General features: G+C 40.9%; 2 protein-coding genes across 3 annotated transcripts in view; one reads left to right on the top strand and one right to left on the bottom strand.

Moving 5' to 3' along the window:
* Nucleotides 1–3,968, bottom strand: part of mob3c (MOB kinase activator 3C) — a 13,178-nt gene extending 9,210 nt beyond the window's left edge. The window contains exon 1 of the mRNA XM_084354269.1: nucleotides 3,877–3,968. The gene's annotated coding sequence lies outside the window, so the exon portion shown is untranslated. The remainder of the gene's footprint in view (nucleotides 1–3,876) is intronic.
* Nucleotides 3,917–21,110, top strand: elovl1b (ELOVL fatty acid elongase 1b). Of its 2 annotated transcripts, XM_084354268.1 has the most exons (9): nucleotides 3,917–4,003; nucleotides 14,426–14,501; nucleotides 17,766–17,868; nucleotides 17,964–18,154; nucleotides 18,321–18,401; nucleotides 18,512–18,568; nucleotides 18,665–18,770; nucleotides 19,163–19,299; nucleotides 20,362–21,110. In XM_084354268.1, the coding sequence occupies exons 3-9, from the start codon at nucleotides 17,790–17,792 to the stop codon at nucleotides 20,674–20,676; spliced, it is 966 nt and encodes a 321-aa protein (XP_084210394.1). In that variant the 5' UTR covers nucleotides 3,917–4,003; nucleotides 14,426–14,501; nucleotides 17,766–17,789; the 3' UTR covers nucleotides 20,677–21,110. The 2 variants fall into 2 exon arrangements, with proteins under 2 accessions (XP_084210394.1, XP_084210393.1); XM_084354267.1 differs by lacking the exon at nucleotides 3,917–4,003 and having other exon boundaries at nucleotides 14,270–14,501.

The raw sequence follows: 21,110 nt of genomic DNA, 5'->3' as shown, positions 1-21,110 counted from the left end.
GAGGGTTGTGGGGATGTTGCCACTCTATCCCCCCTTTCAGGGCGTTGCGGGGCTTATTGGAGCCAATCCCAGTTTTCAATGGGCGAAGGCCAGGGTACACCCCTGGACGAGTCGCCAGCTCATCGCAGGGCCCTCTGATGGCAGAGGCTGCCACACAAGGTGCCAACTGCGCATCAGGAGCAATTTTGGGGTTCAGTATCTTGCTCAAGGATACTTCAACATGTATATGTTCATTTTATTATTAAGAGCAAAATATGTGCGAGGAAGGTGTTTTCTATATGTGCTTTTATACATGCAAGCACCTCATGGTTTAGCTCCGCGCTATCCTACTGGATATCGGCTCCCCCTCAAGCCACTTCCTTCGGGCAGGACTCTGCTGGCCGAACCTAACCTCAGACTCAAGGCTAAAGGTGATCAGGCTTTTAGCAGCCTGGGCCCCTCGGCTCTGGAACCCCCTGCTTGAAGATCTGAGGCTTCAGAGTCAGTGACATACTTTAAATCACTTATCAAAACTATATATTACTATTCATCAGAGATGTGGACTTGAGTTTCGACTGTTTTGATGGCTTGAAACTTGATTTATCATATAAAGGTAACGCACACCAAGGGCTTTAAAGAGGTCCTGATCGCTGACAGTAGACTAGACAACATATGTCTTGATCTTGAAGAAGGCCTAAGGACCAGAACGTTATCTAATAAAAGAAAAGAGCGTATGGAGCCAGAGTAAGCAACACTTTCTTCACTCTCCTGAAACTTGATTTGACAGAAAATAAATGACTTGAGACTCAACTTGGACATGGATGATTTGTCTGTGTTTTCTGTTGTTGTTTTTTCTGTTTAAAAGTGATGGGATTGAGAAGATAGCGAATAATATAAGAAATTAATAAGCTTTTATAAAGATTTGAAAGAAAGTTTGATCAATAAGTTTATCAATAATTATAATACAAATTCCATTAATTGTAAATTGGCCAATAATATCATTACTAGACAGGTAATATCTCGTCTTTTCTCCAGTCTTATTCAGTCCTAATAAACAAATAAGACCAGATACTGCAGGTAAGATTGCAGCATCTTGTGGTGGAGGAGTGACTTGACTTGCCTTAACTATAAGAACTCGACTTGACTTGACCAAGACAAAAATGACTTGAAACTTGCTTGGGAATTACTTTAGTCACGTGTCTGCTTTTTATTAATGCTAGCACACTGTTTAATTTCCAGCATGTCTCACCGTAGTTGTTTTTATCTATATCATATAGGTATTTCATTTGAATTTGAATTTGAATTTGTGTTGTGTCATTTGCCTTTTCAGACCTGAAATGTTTTAATCTTGGTTCAAACATGTAAAACACTTTGGAACTTTGAATGTGCACATCAATGTATATTGTGTTGAGTGTCATATTAATTCATGTTTGCATCTCCACCTTTAAACTTTTCAGTGCTCACTGGAAACTTAAATTAAAAAACACACCTGAAGAGAAGAAAGTAGTCATGAGTTGCAGTGATCCAGAACATCCACTTGGGGTCACCATGGCTGTTGCTATGAGTGCTGTGTTATGACTCTCTATACAGTATATTCAGTGATTTAATTATTTAATTATTTGAATATATTACAAGTGTAAAAAATAATGTGCACAATGAGACAAAATAATTGTGTAGAAATAAAAAACAAATTTGGCCTTCATGGTGGTGGATTTGATTTAAAAGCTGACTGAATATTGTTTAGCGCTAATCGATTTAGCATAACATGTTTGTATAGTGCAGAGTATATAAAGAAAGTAGCTTGAGGGTAGGTGGAAGACTGCACTACTGAATGTTAGCAGGAGTCCACTTGGGTTACTGTGATGACACAAACAGGAAACAATGGGTGAAGCACTGCTGCTGGCCTCTGCTCTAGTTCTGTTATGACAGTTAATGTCGTCACTCAAAAATGTGACACGGGAGGAAGTGAAACAAGTCGAGCACTTCTTCATCTTTGATCTCCCTCGTCCGCACAGTACTCCATCATTACTTACCTAAACAAGGCTGAGTGTCGCTTTCAGCTCTTGAGCCAGCAGCACAGATACCACAGGAAGAGTCAAAGCAGGAAGTGGTATAACACCCTTGTACTGAACAATGACAACGCTGCTACTCTCAGTATCTAATCTAAATAAGAGTCAGATTAGAAAAAGACATATTTTGTAGGCCTTTTTATATTTTAAAGTCATTTTAGGTTTGACCAGTATAAGAGATCAGACACTTTCCAAGCCAGGGCTTCACAAAGTGGTGCCAAATTTATTATTATTATTATTATTATTATTATCATTATTATTATTATTATTATTATTATATTATTTCTCTGTAATCTGAGCCGGACAGGCAAAGTGACACTTTGTGCAGGAATTTAGTCAATCAAGAGAACTTGGGGTCTTAGTATCATTTTGCATCTTAACAATAAAATGCAAAACGTGTTTGCACAGTTAAAAGGTCCAGTTTTTAAACTCATATTTTGCTGTCCATTCAACTTTTGTCTGCATTCCTATATAGAGAATTGATGTCTTTTCTGTGTCCACAACTGGCCTTCAACTCGACACAGATTACTGATGGTGTAGGAGGAGTTGTCCTTTCTGGTTTAAAAGTTCTCCATCAGGCCTCAGGCACCATCAGAGAAAAGCACTAAAACATCTTACTGCTGCTGTTTGACATGTGCCAGCAGACTCATATCTTTAGTGAGGAAGAGATTCTGTCATTCATTCATCTGAACCCTGAATGACAACAGTGTTTCTGTGAATGATGTCACTTTTATATCATGCTCTGTGTCCTCTTTCCTCTGTTTACACCAAAGATCAAAATGGAAACTGTGGACTTTTAGTGCGTGTATTAAAGGTGCATTATGCAACTTTTTTTACAGGCCTGTAACAGACAGAGTTGTTGATATAAGGATAACAGATTGCATGGGCTCACATTAGTTTTAATGCACTCTGAAGCTAAAAGTTTACGTTTTTGTTTACAAACAGAGTAGAACAACTCTGTGTTTTCAGTTATGGTGGCATGAGAACAAATGGTGCGCTCCACTGTACTTGGAACCCCCAAAAACACGACCTCTGACACGGAAAAGTGCAATGAAACAGTCATCAAAGTCGGATTTCCAAGTCATAAACACAAATGTCATCACAGCAGAACAGCGGCACACATAGTGAACAATTACTTTTTACCTCTTCATCCATTTTTACATCATATAGTGCTTGTTTGTGAAATATGCAGTCAATACAATTTCACTTCCATTCAGTTGATCTGTGCTCAATAGAAGTCTTTGAGAGTCTTTGAGGTTACAAGCCATTTGCAGCAAGCGTCCATATTTTTCTGAGCAGATGCCGAATCTAAAATTCTGAGATCTGACTTGCAATGGATCGCACCAGAAAAACAGACGGAGGTCTTGATACAAGCTTAAAGCTAAATATTAACATTATTGTTGATAATCAAGGCAAAATAAGCCTGTATTTTGAGCTATGGTGGCCAGAGAATGACAAGATCATAGTCGTAGTTAAGAATATGGGACCATATAAACAAAACTGCTACTAAAAAAAGTCACATAGTGCACCTTTAATCCCTCTCATGACATAAACAAACCTAAAAGCCCACCAACATCACTTTTCTGGAGAAGATATCAGTGTTCATTTGACCCTGAGACTGTACAAACCTACATCAGTCCAGAGGTCAGACAGGTCCACTCCCCTCAGAGGTAAACTCACTTTCAAATTAACAGCTGAGTCTGCTGTGAAACAAGCTGCACCTCTACCCGCTCTGGATTTGTGGTGTTTGTCTTTTGATATTTGATACAGTCAGTCGATTACGTCCATATTAGGCGACCAGCACACAGCAGTGTAGACATGACTCCACCTTTTTCCAGCTGCACGGCAGGGCTGGGTCAGGAGGAAGACTTGAGCGGAAAGGAAGAGGAAGCTGAGCTCGACTTCAGACACGAGTTCGGCGACATTATCATCTCGCTTTTCGACAGTCTCTGCAGGTTTGTTTCAGCTCCTACTTCACACTTTACGACGCCGTTAATCACCCAAACGTCGGCTCAGTGATATTTGAGTTGATTTCCGGTGCGTTTATTTTTTTAAAATTAATTTATTTTTTAAATTCTCTTTGTGGTGGGGGGTGTGGGGGTCTGTCTGCGCTAACGTCATGTTTAAATTATGTTCGTCCAGTTTGTTCAATTCGTTGGCCCTTAAAACGTGAATATCTCACGCGGAGACTAAAAACAACAACTTTATATAATTTTGTAATAACATGTTTGGTATTTTTTAGCGCGCGTCACCTCTGACCTCATGCTGTCGTACCCAGTTGAGAACGTGTGGCTGCAGGTTTACCTTGAATACTAATGAGCTCAGGTATTTGGGCTGTTGGTGGCTCCTGTGCTGCGGACAATGAGCTCACAGGCGGCCGGACTTCCTCCTGCTCACTGGGCTTTATGTTGCACTGCACTTTGAATGTAACGTTGACGGCCATCTGTTTGTTGGAGACTCATACGTCATTAACATGTAGGCATTGGATTATAGCAGATGAGGTTTCAGCCCAGTGGACACAAAGCAACATGTTTTACCTGCGAGACAACCGTTATAACTGCTCACTGACTCACCTTGAGCTCTTTGTAGCTCAAGGTTGTGCATTTGTGTTTTTTATCAGACAGATGTTATCTTTATGGTAGTCTGTTTGTGTGTTTACAAACAAGTACCTGTGGTTGTTGTCAGCCTGTGTCTGTGTCATGGCTCGTGTTGAAGGACAGCTTTGAGAGATGACAAGAAATGGGATTAGAGAGAGGGGGAATGACGTGCAGACATGGCCACAGGTCGGCATCGAACCCTGGGCCACTGGAGCGAGGCCACAGCCTCGGTATGTAGGTCACATGCTCTACCAACTGAGCTACTGTGGAGCCCTACTATAGGTGTTCTTGAACTTCATCTAGTCATGAGATACAGTCAGTCAAGTACAAGATAGTAAAACAGTGTTTTATTAAAAATATACTTGCTGAGAAAAGGCAGAGAACCTGCACTACAAGGAGGTCATTGAAGGGGTCGGTGAGATTGTGGCCAAGGGTACAGCATTATTGTAAATGGTGTCACGTAATTCTCATGTTGCAGGAGCTGCATTGTGAAATGTTGTAAATGTGTCACAACATGCCATCATAAATGAAGCAATGTGGTGCTACAGGGATGCCTCGGCCTACAAATCATGTTCTCCAAACGTAAAAGTGAAAACACTTGTTTGTTACAGACCCCAGCAAAAGTTGCATCGTCATTTTAATTTACTTCTTCTGTGAAAAATCTACTATAATTGTGCAGAATGCACAGAAAAAATGCAGAATGCAGAATTGTTGCAGATCTGAAAAAAATTCATTATAAATGCGTTTTCCAAAATGCATTTGAAACTGTTTAAATAAAGCGGACAATTTACAAAGTATGATACCTTAGTGGAAAATGCTAAATATGTTTCACCACAGCAGAGTTTTTCTCTACATGAATCTCTTGTTTGTTGAGTGTCTTGTGTGTGCCCGCCCTCATTGATGCTGTCCTTGTCAGATGATGGTCTCCTAAGGTACCTTATGGATCACTAACTCTGTAGATATGTAAACATTGACTGTAACCAACGCCTGGGTGATGGAGACAAAGGGCCTCAAGGTCAACCGCCCAGGTGTATTTGTGATAGTAATGTAAACACTACAGCAGCATTGTGACCGTTAACGCTCCAGCGTTGCATGTTGTTATCACTTCATCAGCTGCCAGTGTAAACACTCTAAGGACTTGCATCTAAGGCAAGGGCAGAGCTGATAATCCAGTGGAAATGACATGGACCCATTTTTAAACCAGGCTTCTCCTCGGGACGTTTGCAGGCTGGGCCTGGTGTGTTTATGCAGCAGTTACATATAACACGGTTAAACAGTCTTCTGCTGTTGGTTACTGAGCAGCTGTAGTGACGTGCACTGGTTGGTCGTGCCCTGCGTCAATAGTGTCATTGATAACTTTGACAGTTTACAGCCCTGGCTTCAGTCTTCAGCAGTGTTCCCCCTGGCAAACTGTACAACTGTGAAGCTTTGCTGCAGTAGACCCGGGGCCTCATTAGCTTTTTGGCGGTCAGTAAATCAGTTAAAAGTTACTATGATTAAGATTTTTAAAAATGATCCCAGAGAAAAGTTTTGTGATATACTTATTTATATAGGTTAATGCATCATGAATGTTTCCCACATGTTAATGAATAGAAGCTGCTTTAAGTGACACATGTAAGTCTGCAGGCTATTTGCTCCAAATGGCAGGGTGAGGTTACTGTTGAAGCAATTTGAACTGTTGACTCAAGTGCTTGCATGCTGATAATTAAAGGACAGCTTCTGTGTTTTTCCCCATTTTTTTGTGTCTAAGACTTTTAGGGACAACCACTGGTGGTTTGTTCGACATAAACCCTTAATTCACTTTGTTTATGTGAAAATATTTGGTCTCTCCAAGCTTTTACCCCCCGCTGCTTCTCCGATGTCTGGCCTCCCTCTCGCTCCTCTCCCAATATTGTCACATCACAGGGCATCTCTGCAGCACCACAGTACTTTATAATGCATTATAATGCAGTTTTGTCATACATTTGACCTTTAATCAACAGAATTGCAGCTTCTGCAATTTGTAGGTTACACATGAATATTGACTAAATCAGAGTTTATTTATTTATTTATTTATTTATTTATTTCGGCATGTTATTAGACAGTCATCATCACACATCATCTTAGTTAAAGTTGGCGATTGTTTGAACAGTGGAAAGATGAGCCAAGATGGTTTTAGTGAGTTTTATTTTCTTTCTGTTGAGTCTGGAAGAAGTGTGTTGTACAATGATAAAATTACTGTTTCTGCAAGTGGAGTCTGGTGGCTTTGGTGCGAGCAATATAGCTGCTTTTTCTGGTTAAACAAAGAGGATCTGACACTTTACATAAGTATGTCACACACTATGGAAACACTCAATACTGGACCAGTTTGAAAAAGTGTTGTTCCCATTACAGTAGATCCCTAAAACAATTTGGACCAAGATGAAAAATAATGGACCTACTAGAGCCTGACCGACGCTTGATTTGTTTTGTTTTTTAACTGATATCGACATTGGAGTAAAACATTCTGATATTGATATATCAGCTGATATACAGAGATGTTTTTGCAATGATCCTTCAGATGTTGTTATATAACACTTGTCACAATGTTACATAGCAGAAGCAGGATATATGACAGTTGAGCAATAAACCCTATTGTCTAAAATGACATTTCTTTTTCTGCATTATTATCTCAGTCGGGCTGTAGAAGTTCCCCTTTAATGCTTTCATGTTTGTGTCTTCCTGTGGGTGGAGAAGCCATCATACCAGACATTCAGCATTTCATTTTTGAAAATATGTTGTGAATGACAACAAGGGATAATTTAAGGATGCTGTTGTGTGTATGTTACTTTTTTAGTTTCAGCCACCGTCATTTTCGCACAGTATAAATCTTGTCATGTGCAACTTTCAAACTCACCCAACCCCCCGCTGACAGCCTTTTGGTTGACAGACATGTCCAGAGGAAGTACCACTGGTCCATGGTTCCTCTTGTTAAAAACAGAGACGCTGTGATGACATTGATTCGGGGTGTGGCCAGAATTTCAACATGCTTGAACCCACGTGAACCGGTGCAGCAGCGGTTCTTCACACTATAGGATTTGCTTCGCTGTGAGTTTACCCTTTGACGCTGCCTTGTAGTGGCTGTAACAGTTAAATGTAGTTCAAGTAAGGTTATGATTACACCAAATACAGTTTACCCAAGGACAATCTCTGCACTGAGCTGAAGTGTGTATGTCAGAACACACATTTAATTAAATAATGAACCAGAGAAGTGAGACTACCAATGATTTCTCACACGCTGTTAAATATTGTGTTACTAAATGTTGAGTTGTAGGTTAAACATGCATTCTTTTTTAAAGCTAGGTTAATGGGTTACTCTAAATTGTCCGTAGGTGTGAATGTGTGCGTGAATGGGTGTTTGTCCCTATATGTCAGCCCTGTCATGTCAGGGCTGACATATAGGGCTGTCAGCTGGGATCGGCTCCAGCCCCCCCGCGACCCTGAAAAGGATAAGTTGTTTCAGACAATGGATGGATGTTCGATACAGTACTGGGGCATACGTAACTTACTAACATACTAAATGGCTAACTTGCTCATGACAGTACAAGAATAAGAAGTAAAATGAGTTCATGAAGCCAGTTTATATTATGTTAGTATATATTAATGTAATGTTTGTCACGATGGCTCTCGGAGGTGACTGGCTGTATTTTGACCAGCATGCCTGAAAAAGTGGCTTCAGCTTCAGGTGTGTTTTCATTTTTCAGTGACTTATTTGTGTTTGCTCTCCGGCCTTTAACCGACTTTTCTTGATGGGTTATGTTATGATTTTACATTTGAAGAGATTTCACAGACAGTAAAGTACATTTACAGATTAGTTTTTGTTTGGCATCATCAGTTTTTTTTTTTTTAAAGTAGACCAAAGGTCAGATTGTTACAGGTATTAAAATTGCAAATTGATTCAACCGTGCAGGAGTCATTGGTGCAAGTAGCAATTGTTTTCCCTCTCAGTGTGACACTTATGAAGTGGAAGTTCCTGACACAGTAACACGTTAGGTATTCTTGACAGACATAGTGTCATTCCAGTCGTGGTTACGGCTTGCGTAATCCTGACTTGTCTACCAGGTCCTTTTTTTACCCTTGGCCCATCGATCAAGTCTGAAGTTGTTTTGTTGATGAGTTTTAGCGTGCTCTCTCCTGTTAGACACATGCACGATCACACCCTTGAGTGGGGGTTGGGGTGGTACATTTTTACAGAAGTAAAGGAAATCCCCTTCACTGGCCACTAGGTGCTAGTAAGTAAAGTTCTGCAAGGACCTGTTTGGAAAATGACTCAACTGGCAGGACGCTTTGCATAAGGCTCCCGTCTGAACTTGCACATTTTCTCACATTCTTTGCCGTTGCCCCACATTGGCTCTTGAGTGCAGCCACAGCTTTACAAAGAGGTAATTTGCCCCAGGATAGCCAAAGGTATTTGAAAGAAGAAACAAAAGTTGAACTCTACAATTACTACCCTGTCAGTTGGGAACACCATCACAGTTTACAGAACGGGTTCCTGGTTCAACTTTGACTGACATTACTTTCAGCAGTAGTGCCTAATCAATTATCCTGTGATCATCTGATAATCTTGTTAAGTTGTTGTTATACTGGTGTAGCAGGGACCCACACCAACTTAATCATTCGCAACATCATGTCATACCTAACAGCAGCAATGTCACTTAAAGCTCAATAATTTACGCCTCAGTGTCGACGAAGACTGAACGATGGCACCCTGCAAACTCACTTTCCCTTATGCTTTGTGCACCTGCAGTTGTTTCTGCGCAATCTACCTCAGCTAGAGCTCATTCATAAGGGCACCTTCCACTATTGTTGTCCGTGGAAAGTTCCAGAAATCTGAGTCGCTGGTGGGTCAGACCTGCAGACAGGGACAGGGAGGGAAGGGGGGAGTGGCGTGAATGAGACCAGTGTTGAACGACCTTGTCTAAATGCTTGCAGGTAGGGGTGAAACTACTCCCCCGCCCGCCACCTGCACACACACACACACACACACCTGCCCTCACACACAAACACAATGAAGGGAAGATGTTGTTAACATGTCAGCCCTGAGGCAAGTCCAGCAACATTCCTGTGCAGGGGGGTAACAGTAACTACAACTTAAGCATTTCTTTCCTGAAGTTTGTTTGAATAATAATATCTGTAATACAATTAATGCATTGTGCTCAGTTTGTTTATCATTAATCTGCTGGTATTTGTCTTTATCATACCACAAATCTGCCATCCATGGCTAGAAACCAATGGGCACATTCACATCAATGATCCATGTGCAGTCACTGTCTGAAGAGATGCATTTGTTTTGGATGAGCAGAGAATCAAAGAGTTTTGATGATGCAACTTGCACTGTCACCAACCAGTGTGTGTTTATATATGCAGATACAGCAAAATACAATAATGCAGAAGAGATACAGAGTTTATCCAAAGACATTTCTTGTTAAGAAAGTTTGTTATTGTCATCTGTTTGTTATTGAAGGGTCCATTAACAGTGGGGAGGGAGTTTTTTTATTTTATTTATAAATTCAGTATTTTGTCAACTTTAACATAGTTAAATGTGTGCATCTAAATGTGTCTGACTGACTGTTGTAAAGACTTCAAATTAGACTCAATACTGGATTTTCAAGGGAGTTACAAATATTTAAGTTTTAAATGATGCATTGGCCTTTTTTTTCTATTTCTACATATTTGACAGGCATCACTCAAATATGGTTATCAAAGTGAGGATTGTGATGGATTTGAAACAGTTGTTCAGTGTTTTCACAAGGACAAAATACAATGAATGAGTACCAGGTAGTATCAAGATGTTTAGAGTGACAAGAGGACAGAACCAGTTTGGATGAGAGAGATTTGTAACCAGCTTGGAATGAGAGCAACCTATGTTTGAATACACCTCATTTTTATCTCTTTTTGTTGTCTCGAGAGACATTTAAGTCAGTCATATCTGGACTGAGAACACCTGGGCCCCAAGTAACTTTACCATCCCCTGAGGGGCCGTGGAGCATGCACTGACTAATGCCTTTGTTCTCTCTTGAGTCAGTTTATTATCCTGCTGTCTTGATTGGAATGTGTGTTCATTGTTTTTCCATCTGAGACTAGTATTCGTTAACCGATGTAATCTGTTTCAATTTGGCATTAACTCAATTTTCAGATCGCTGCCATTCAGGACTCTGCTGATTTGTTTGTAAGCTGACAGTACAGGACGAGACTGAAATGAATATTTCCTGTGCTCTGTAAATTTAACCTGACAAAACATTACTACTCCTGACTGAGCCACCAGTAAGTTAAAATACATCTGCCAATTTTCACTGGTCCTTTCGTACCTCGGACAGCAGTGCCTCGACTATACGATCTGACTTTTCAGACCTTATCATCTTCTTGCTTATCGTTGTACATGTTTCTCAAACTGCATTGCTTGACCTGAGATCTGTACATTGATAAGACGTTGCCAGTAAAGTCAGACTCCTGACAGTAGCGTGCGATATGCTGGTGGAAATGTTCTTAGACTTGTGCTCACTGCTATAATACATCTGCGCACACTCCTACATTTACAATGCCAATGGATGATCCATTCTAAGTGAATGGATCATCCATTAGCGTTTATACGGTTACCAGATTATCAATAGCCTAGAATTAATATATTCAGTTCCAACCCAGTAGACTTTGATTTGATGTAGCTCTCATGCATTTCAAGATGAACTTCTAGATGTGTAGTCACTCTGTGTAATGTGTATTCTAGTCTATAATCTGCATATTAAAGGTTAATAGTTAGTAGTAGCAGGTTTCTTTTCCCTGGGCCAACAAGAGTTGTAGCCTACTGGGCAATAACACATCGGCTTTTGGATCAGTGTATGTTAGACTATTGATTCATTCTGCCCTGTCTCTACACACAGGATGAACAATCAAAGCATTTTTATGTTCAGTTCAGGACATGCGCAACATGAGCCTTGTGCCATTAGCCCGGTGAAGTTTTTTTTTTTTTTCATTTGGCGGAGGGGTGGAGTGTCGAGTGCAGCAAGTCAGTTGTGGAAATGGCAAGCGGCAAAAACAAAGGAGGCCCAGACTTAGAGGATGTCCCAGCAGCATCGTTTCAGTCTGCTGTGTGGAAGCATTTTGGATGCAGTGCTACCTATGATGATGGCAGTAAGAAAGTGGTGGGTAAAACTGCGACTGTGTGCAAACACTGTGCAACATGTGTTGCTTATGTTCTTAGCTAGAATCTGTTGCAAAACTTTTTTTGCCAAATACATGAGAAGCAGGTTGAAGTCAGCAATGTCTCCCCTCTCGCTGCGCCTAATGTCAAACTGCCTCATCCTTTAACTTTTTGCATGAGTACATGACATGTCCTTGATAATAACTCATTTTTTTAAGTACTGTAAATGGTGGATTATTAGGCGTGTTAAAAAAAATGTGATATGAACTGAACTGTGGATTTTGTGAACAGTTCCACCCCTAACTGTTATTATATCTGTCACAGACTCACAAACATTCATGGCAGAAGTTTATAAAAAGTTTCATATGGTTTGCTTTGAAACTCCTAAACCAACCCCACAGAGCGTGTATATGTAATGGTCCACTCTTATGAATCTGATGAAGTCGTTTTCTCACGATAAAATATCGCTTTATCTTTGTTGTTCCACGATAACGACATAATAAACTCATGATCTCGAGAAAACAAATAAAATTGATTTCGTCATCATGGGATAACTGAGCAATAACTTGTTTGAACTTTGACCGATAAGGGCCTCCATCGTTTTTCTCTCTTGACTTTTAAACCACTGAATGTTGCGATATGTCCTCCACAAAGCCAAATGACTTATTTTTAAAAGTTGTCGCTTCCACTTTTTCCCCCATTCTGAAGCAGGCACATGATGAGTTTAAGAAAAAGTTACAGTCACAGTCACGAGGGGGACTACTACGTTAATGTCAGTCATTCATTGTCCACTTGATGAATTTTATTTTGTGTTTATTGTGTTAAACACTAAACAAATAATTAACTTCTGCTTAAGTAGGGTGAGTGCTTATGATTTGTTTTTGTTGGATGGGTTCTCTTTCACTGGTCTGAACAAGGGCACTTTTCATAAGATAGCTGTGTCATATATAAAATAACCACCATCGTAAACAACCATAGTTGGCATTTCCGCATCTTTCTTTGTGACATTTGCTTATTTTGCGAGATGAAGAGGGGTGTTGGTTTCACAGGACGAGATGAACAAGATGACTATCATGTTTGAAATGGCTTTGTCAGCAACTACAGCAGCGAGCGATGATCTGTTTTCTTGTCAGGTGTTTTTCGGTATTTGGAGGCGGGGCTTAATAGGTGTGCTGCCGACACTACCCCATCCACCCACCATCGTCCCACAGAGACAGAATGAGGTAAAACCAGCCCTGCCAATCAAATGGCTACGCTGAAGAGGGCATTTACAGTTGACAATGGACAATATGCTTAATTACTGTTTTCATGGTACTCATAAGCCTTACAAAGCAACATTTTGAGCATGATCTGGCTTTGCAAGCTATGAGGAGTGAATCCAGCCTTGTAGATTGATTACAAGTTATGTGCAGTCTAACAGACCACATTAATGGCTAAAATGTGAAGGAATAATGAATGAAACAACAGGATTTCCCCATGCATTTCTCCCTGTAGTGGTTATTTATCTGCTGCTGAAGGATTAAAATGTTCCATAATGAAATTATAACAATCAGTTTGTATTAATAATTTTGTTGCTCCTTGGAGCAGCTGGGTGTGGCAGCGAGATCAGAGTAAAGTGATTCCTATCAGGGAGAGCGAACCCTCCTCACACCACACGCTTGGAAGAACTTTAAGCATTAACGTATGAGTCATGTCTTCCCTCTAGACAGCAATTGTTTTTGTCTCCCATTACCATCCAACCTTGAGTAAACAGAGGCTTTATGACCTGATTTTATGATACTTCCTCGCTTGGATATACTCACTTTTTATCCGGTGACATACCATGTGGTTGCCGGTAAGTCGGACATGTGTGCTTAGGTGTACTAGCTGACGTAGAAGATGATAAAAAAAAAAAGAGAAACATGGGAAAGAATCGCTACAAAAGTTGAAAAGAAATGGTATTCTAGCCATGATATTGATTGTCTCTCAACACTGAGAGAGAAATGGACGCTAGTTCTGCTTAATGGGTGTTGGTCGGGTAGAGAGCCAATAAAGGCATAACAATAGCCCCCTTCATGATAACAGAGTCTCCACTGATTTCTCGCCCGCTGCCTGTGAATAATATTATCGGCCCACCCCTGAGAGAAAACTTACAGGCCGACTCCAGTGTACATCTATCTGTGTGTGTGTTTCAGTGGGTGTAAACTTGAGAGTAAAGGGGGGTGGGGGGGACTCTCCGACTCGTCAAAGTCAGGGCGTCGGCCACAAAATGGCACATTTTTTTCTCGAGTTTTGTAGTGTGGGTTTAAATAGGGGCCATCTCACTCACACTCTGGTTGTACTCTGTGTTGTATGGCTCACTCACACAGTGCTCTCTCTCTCTCTCTCTCTCTCTCTCTCTCTCTCTCTCTCTCTCTATCTGGCTCTTCCCTCCCTCTCTTTCTGTGAGCTAGTTATTCATCCACTGTGTGAGTCAGGGAGGGTGGGGACTTGGAAGACTGCTGTACCAGTCACACTTTGTCAGTTTACTTTCTCATTCTCTTACCCCATCTCTCTCTTTCTCTCTCTCTTTCTCTCCCTGCTCTGCTGCTGTTTTTCTCTTTTTGCTGCTGCTGCTGCCGCCGCCCGCCCGTCTGCTCCTATAGATTACAGAGAAGTTTTGCCGCGCTGTAAAAGAGGAATCCAAATTGGCGTAAAGAGGAAAATTCAAGTCTCAGCAAGGTAAGTTGCTCAATGTCATGTTGGAGGTGTACTAACTTGTGTGTGGAGTGTGCCAACAGGGGGTGGGGGGGTTTGGGTTTGTTCATTTTTTCCACAGGAAAGGTTTCTTTTCTTTTTAACCTTTGAGGATCTCAGGCTGTTCCTGTTTGAAAAGTCCTTTTATAACATACTTTATTGTGTTTGACTAATGGGTCTCTGGCTGTCCCTCTGATGTTTTTTTTTTGGTCTCTTGGTACATTTTGTTCATCATTAACTCCTACCTCATGAGCGTGTGCTCCTTTTTTCCATCCATGTGATTCATTGACACGGCTCTCAGGAAATGTTCCCCCTGTCTTTCCACTGTACTTAATATATGTCATTGGCAGATGTAAACCAGCCACCTCCTTGTTGAACAGTGGTTATGGTGGGATATACAGAAGTGGTAAAAGTGTGTAGAACTAATTTAAACAACTTGATTTTAGTTTGGTGACAAAAATGGATTGATTAGGTTCTGGGCTGTTAAACATTTCTCTTGAGAGAGAGGACAGAAGTCATTGTTTAAAAGGTAGACCGGTGGTCATGTGTCTGCAGCTAAATTGCTTGGCTCAGTCATGGGAATAACACAGCAGACACTTTATGGAGCCCTGGCTCACACAGTTATGAGAAAGTTCCTGTCCTCTTGTGGAATTGCTACCAGTATTGCTGATTGTAGCTGAACAACAATGACCGTTGAACAATTGAGTTATCATTTGTACAACCGGTCCAAAATCCAAGATGATACAAGCCTTTCATTAGCGGGGATGTCATTAGGGTTGGAGCTCATTGATGACTAGATGCAACAGAAGAGCAGTGAGGTACGGACATTGCTGTTAGTCGTTCTCATCAAATGGTCTTTGCCAGCTGTGGGCACGTTCAGTAGTTTCTTTTTCATTTTTCTTTGAACTTCTATCTTCATCTGGGACTTAGGATACAGACATAATCTTTCCTTTTACTTCTCAGTGTTGTCATGATCATAAGACTTTCCCCCTGACTCGAACAGTCATTTTTTTTATTGGCCAGGATTCCTTTAAAAAAAATCACTCTCAAGCCAGTCACATGTTGCATGTTCACACAGTAGTCGTAGGGAGATTTAAAAAGCAAATCCTACATATTTAACCTTAGGATTATGAAACACAATCATATGCAACACAATTTGATTGAGCTCAAAGTAGCTCTTTCATGTGTATACAAACTTGCACTAAACTATTGAAATCTAGTGCATTACCAATACAAATTCAATTTGATCCATGTGAGGCGGTCAAACTGCCACACAATTCAAAGTCACTGTGTTTCAAAGACGCAAACACTATTACCACTGACTTAAACATGGTCTGAGTGATTTAACTGTTGAGAATTTCTCCTCAGAAAAGGACAGACTCTACACCACAGACATGATGATACTCTTGTTGAAATGTGAAGCACCTGTCCCAATGCCTCATCAGCGATTCAAAAACAACCACAGATTTATGCGTAAGAGTTTTCTGAAATGTCATGTATCTGATCTGTTATATGACACCACCATTTGTACCGTTGGTGATAACACTGACGCCTGAATGAAGACAACCCTCCAGTCAAAAGTTTTCAGGTTGACGTCAGTCCAAGGGCAGCCGTCACAGATTGGTATGGAACGCTGGACTTTATCATCTGGAGACTTATCAAGAAGACGAGCCAGAAAGATACTGTAGTGCTGACGCTGCTTTGTGTGTACAACTGGAAGAAGAATGCTGTGTTGAACTAACTGCAGGCGGTATCTACTAAAGGAAGACAGCTTGTGAGATATCATCTGTTTTACCTTTGGCCTAATTACTGTAATGCACTAACCCAAGCAGATCGAGGGCTGCTGTGTTTTGAATCAGCTGATTTGGATTGTGCAGAAAGGGCTTGACTTGATATCATTGTGTCACTTTTATTTTTTTTTGCGTAATAATGTAAGATGACGTGTTTTATAATAATTCTGTGAGTCGGCGTCCCATATCTGATTTCCTGAATTGCAAGCTTCGTTTCCTCCTCGGCATCCTGTGATGAGAGGACACCATTTAATAGTTGAAATGTCTTTGCACCGCATTCCTTGTCGCTTTTTTTCCTGAGCAGCACCTGCATGATCTCCGCTCACTGCCCTTCATTCCACAGCATGAAGTTATTAGCCTTTAATTATATTGGCTTAAGGAGGGCTGTTGTTGAGTCCTAAGGCAGTGAAAACTCAGTGCATTGTAGATTGTGCATCAAACAATGGCTCCCTCTGGGTCAACCGCAGCGAGAGGTGACCGCACCCTGCATGTCTCTAACTTTGTGAACACACTTTACAGTTTGCACTTGATATGATAAGCCTTTTGTCAGCGGAGAAATACGCAGGTTTGAAAACCTTTGTAACATTCCTGTGCACCCAACTCATGTTGTGGCACATTGATCGGCTGAACCTATTTGTAATTGAACTGATTCGCTTGCATGGACATTTTTTTGATTAAATGTGGTTGTTGCCACATCAAAATGAACACTTGCTGTTGGTTTAAGGAGCTTAAATCAATGTTTGCCTTTAGTTCGGTGATCTCTCAGTTGAGTTCATTTTAGCATTGCATGCAGGAGTCATGCAAGAAGTTAAGACCCAATACCCAAACAGCCAGTGGAGAGCCGCCTTAATGTGGAATGAGGGATGCCCACCCAGTTCTCAGTAGCACCTCCTCTCTATTATCAGGCCATGTCTGATGAGTGGTTGGAGCCGGGGCAAAGCATCCTGGGATTTTCTCTTGTTGGGAGTGTTTGTTTGGTGAGGGATAAGCTGCTCTGTCCCAGTAATTGCATTTCAGTCCTGCTGAGTAAGTAGATGTCAGAAAATGGTCTTCCTTGAAGGCATTTATTGGTCACGGGTGTTCACCAGGAACAACTGAGGAATGAATGAGACATGTGTTTTTTATCATTGCATGTAATCCATTCAGAAGGAGAAAACTATTTTTAATTTTTCATGTCTCTGGAAAAGATGGTTTAAAAACGATTTTTATGACTCTGACTCTTGGGGGATGGAGGAGACTGGTGCATGTGAACAACTTTTACACATCCAGGAAAACTACATCTGGATTCAGTAGCTGTGTCCCAGATGTTCATTTTTTTAAATTTATTTTTTTACATGAAACTTGCCAAAATATTGTGTTCTTGAATTTGAATTACTGTCATGGTAGTGCTGTAAGGATTGCTGCTGTGTTTGGCTTTGGTGAGTCAAAACTAACAGTGAGCTTGTTGGGTTTTTCGCAGATAATTGGGTAACAACAATACAAGATGGCGAACGTGCTTCAAAGGATCCAGGAGATTGGCTCGCATGCCGTGGATATCTACGACTACCTCTTGGCGGGGTTTGGTAAGGGATTTATCCAGCTGAATGCAAAAACATCATTTCATATATATTTGTTTCTCTTTTTTTATGTGGTTTTGTCTTTCCCTTTTTTCCTCTAGATCCTCGGCTGAATGATTATCCACTTATGAAGAGTCCTGCTTACATGTCTGCAACTTTGGTGTGCTACCTGTTCTTTGTACTTTACCTCGGACCTCGAATAATGGCCAATCGAAAGCCCTTCCAGCTAAAAGAAGCCATGATAGTCTACAACTTCACGCTAGTGGCACTGTCAATATTCATCGTCTATGAAGTAAGACGTTATTTGAAATCTTGTAACAAAATGTACAACATTTTATAATGATTTTTACGTAGCTTTGGTTGAACTTACACCAGTAAGGACAACTTTTTTGTATTTATCTGATTGCAAGCTCAAATACAGTCAGTCCCTAAGTAAATCCCATTTTTCTGTTATTTAGTTCTTGATGTCTGGTTGGGCCACGACGTATACCTGGAGATGCGATGCAGTTGATACGTCTGACAGTCCTCAAGCACTACGAGTAAGCCCCTTTAATTAATATGAAGTCATATTAGTGTTTGATGCCAGTGCACCTGTTGTCAACTTAAAGCACAGCTTCCTGTCAACTCAAGTTTTTATTCTCCTCACCAGATGGTCCGAGTAGCCTGGCTGTTCTGGTTCTCCAAGATTATTGAGCTCATGGACACAGTAAGTTCAGTCAACTTTACCTAACGACCTTTGTTTTAATTTTGCTCACGAAAACTTTGTGGTTTTAACTTATCATCAATATCTTTTTTCCATCAGATCTTCTTCGTGTTGAGGAAAAAGCACGGCCAGATCACCTTCCTACACATCTTCCACCACTCCTTCATGCCCTGGACCTGGTGGTGGGGAATTTCCTTTGCTCCTGGTGAGTCTACATGAAGTCAAATCAATCGACGAGATCTATAATGATTAATGGAGCAGGATGTATAGCAGGTGGTGTAGTATAGCATCATTACTGTACATTACTGTACCCGTTGACTCTGTACTATCCTGCAAATCAATATTGTACCCGTTGACCCTGTACAATCAGCAGCGACGTCTGCCTTTTGGTGTCTGCTTGCTACCTGTAAAGTACTGTCTTCTGTTAAGTCATAAGTCAATGATTAACCAAGCGTCTCTGCATATAGTCTCTAGGCCTCTACCTTCTTGATAATTATTCATTCATTCATTCATTTATTTATATATTTATTGACTTATGTTATTCTGTGGTTGCACTCATCTGAGCGAGCCTGATCTAATTTGTGATTATTAATGCAGGTGGAATGGGATCTTTCCATGCCATGGTGAACTCTGGCGTCCATATCATCATGTACTTCTACTACGGCCTTTCTGCTGCTGGACCACGCTTCCAAAAGTTTTTGTGGTGGAAGAAATACATGACTGCCATTCAGCTGGTAAATACACCGTGTACTTCTTCTATGGTGTTTTGTTTCATCATTAATGATGCTCATTGTAGGCTTCAGACTAGTTTTGGGCAATCTTGCCAAAAACATCGATATGCTGATTTATTTAATCCCATTCAAACGATCACAATGAATGTGATCGTTTTTTACATTTTGAAACACCCTGTAGACTGTTTGTGTAGCACATCTGTTAAGCCGAGCTCAGACTACTCGACAATAGAGGAGAAATCTGGTCAGAGAGCTTGGTCGGTCAGAGGGTCGGTCCAGATTATCTGTCAATGTGAGGGGTTTAGCGATCCAGTCCTAAATCTCCTGAAGTGCTGTAAACTCATCAGGGGCCCCCCAGATGAATATCAAATCGGTTTGATATCTAAGATTCAAAATCTGGACGACCGCAATTGTCATTACATCAGTACTGTCACAATAGCTAGTGAGAGAGAGATCCCAGAGCAGCTGATGGTGTTGCCAAGCAACGGTAAACAACCCTAGCCCTTGAGCCTAACATTATCTAGCATACTGCTGTTGACAAATAATAAAACCTCCTCCAACCCCTGTTCGATAATCTTCATAATATCCTGTGTTGTGTAATGCACCATTTTTTTTTAGCCTTGTAGTGTGTACGGGTTTGAGATTAGAGAGAGGAACATCTGAGAAGATTCTCCTTACCGGCCTGATGCAACCCAACTTCACAGTCAGCCCAACCTTGGTCAATAAGGTTATGTGAAGTTCAGACACATGAGTAATAGGACTTGGATCAGGACGCTGATCTCTACAATTTGCCATAAAAGTAAACTGTGGGCACCTTCAAGATTGATCTAAAATCATCAGATCGCCCACCCTTACTTCAGGGATCAGTACCAGGACAGTATGCTGTACCATGAATTAATTCATTTCAGGTGTGGCTCAGTGTCTGAAGCTACTCTACTCCTGTCAGCAGTTTTTATTTTCAAATGCCAAGTTAATGTCTCTGCCCCAAAGACACCAAGACGAATTCCTCTACATTTACTGTATTTATAGTAAGTGCTTGGCTAACTTTCAATTTCCTCCCAACAGATCCAGTTTGTCCTGGTTTCCCTCCACGCTACCCAGTATTATTTCTTGGACAGCTGCGACTACCAGTACCCCATCTTCTGCCACCTCATCTGGATTTATGGAACCTTCTTCTTCGTGCTCTTCTCTAACTTCTGGGTCCAGGCTTACGTGAAGGGCAAGCGGTTGCCCAGACAGGACAATAAGCAGTGTCAGAACGGCGCAGCTGTCTACACCAACGGCAAACACCACGAGAACGGCATCACCCACGGAGCCACCAACAGCTCGACTCACCACGAGAACGGCAGCACTCACACGGGCAAGATGAAGAAGGCTTAGGATGTCCAAAGATGATTTTGGTTGTTTCTTCTCGTTTGTGGTTTTCTATGCAAAACATTGGGAAATTGCGTGGTCAATGATCTCCACAGTTGGGGTTCCACTTTTGGTTTGTTTGTTTGTTTCTTTAAGTTGGGGAGCCATTTATGGAACTCAATGAATGAAGAGAAGATGTTTTGACCTAAATGTTATCTTCACTGATGTTGCCGCAACCTCCTAGTTCACTTTCACACCACCTCTCTTGCCTTCACCCCACTTATCTGACCCCCCCCTGTGGACAGACGACTGTACAGTTTCTATCAAACTTGAAAATACTTTTTGTAAATAGTTTTACAACACCAAAAAAAACAAATAACGCATTAGACTTTCTAAATTTGTTACATTGTGTATTTAAAATGTAAAATACCAATAAATTCCATTTTAAATTATCTAACATA

This window comes from Pagrus pagrus (genome assembly GCF_965226575.1).
Source record: "Pagrus pagrus genome assembly, chromosome: 6".
NCBI lineage: Eukaryota > Metazoa > Chordata > Actinopteri > Spariformes > Sparidae > Pagrus > Pagrus pagrus.
This window is presented reverse-complemented; position numbering and strand designations above follow the sequence as displayed.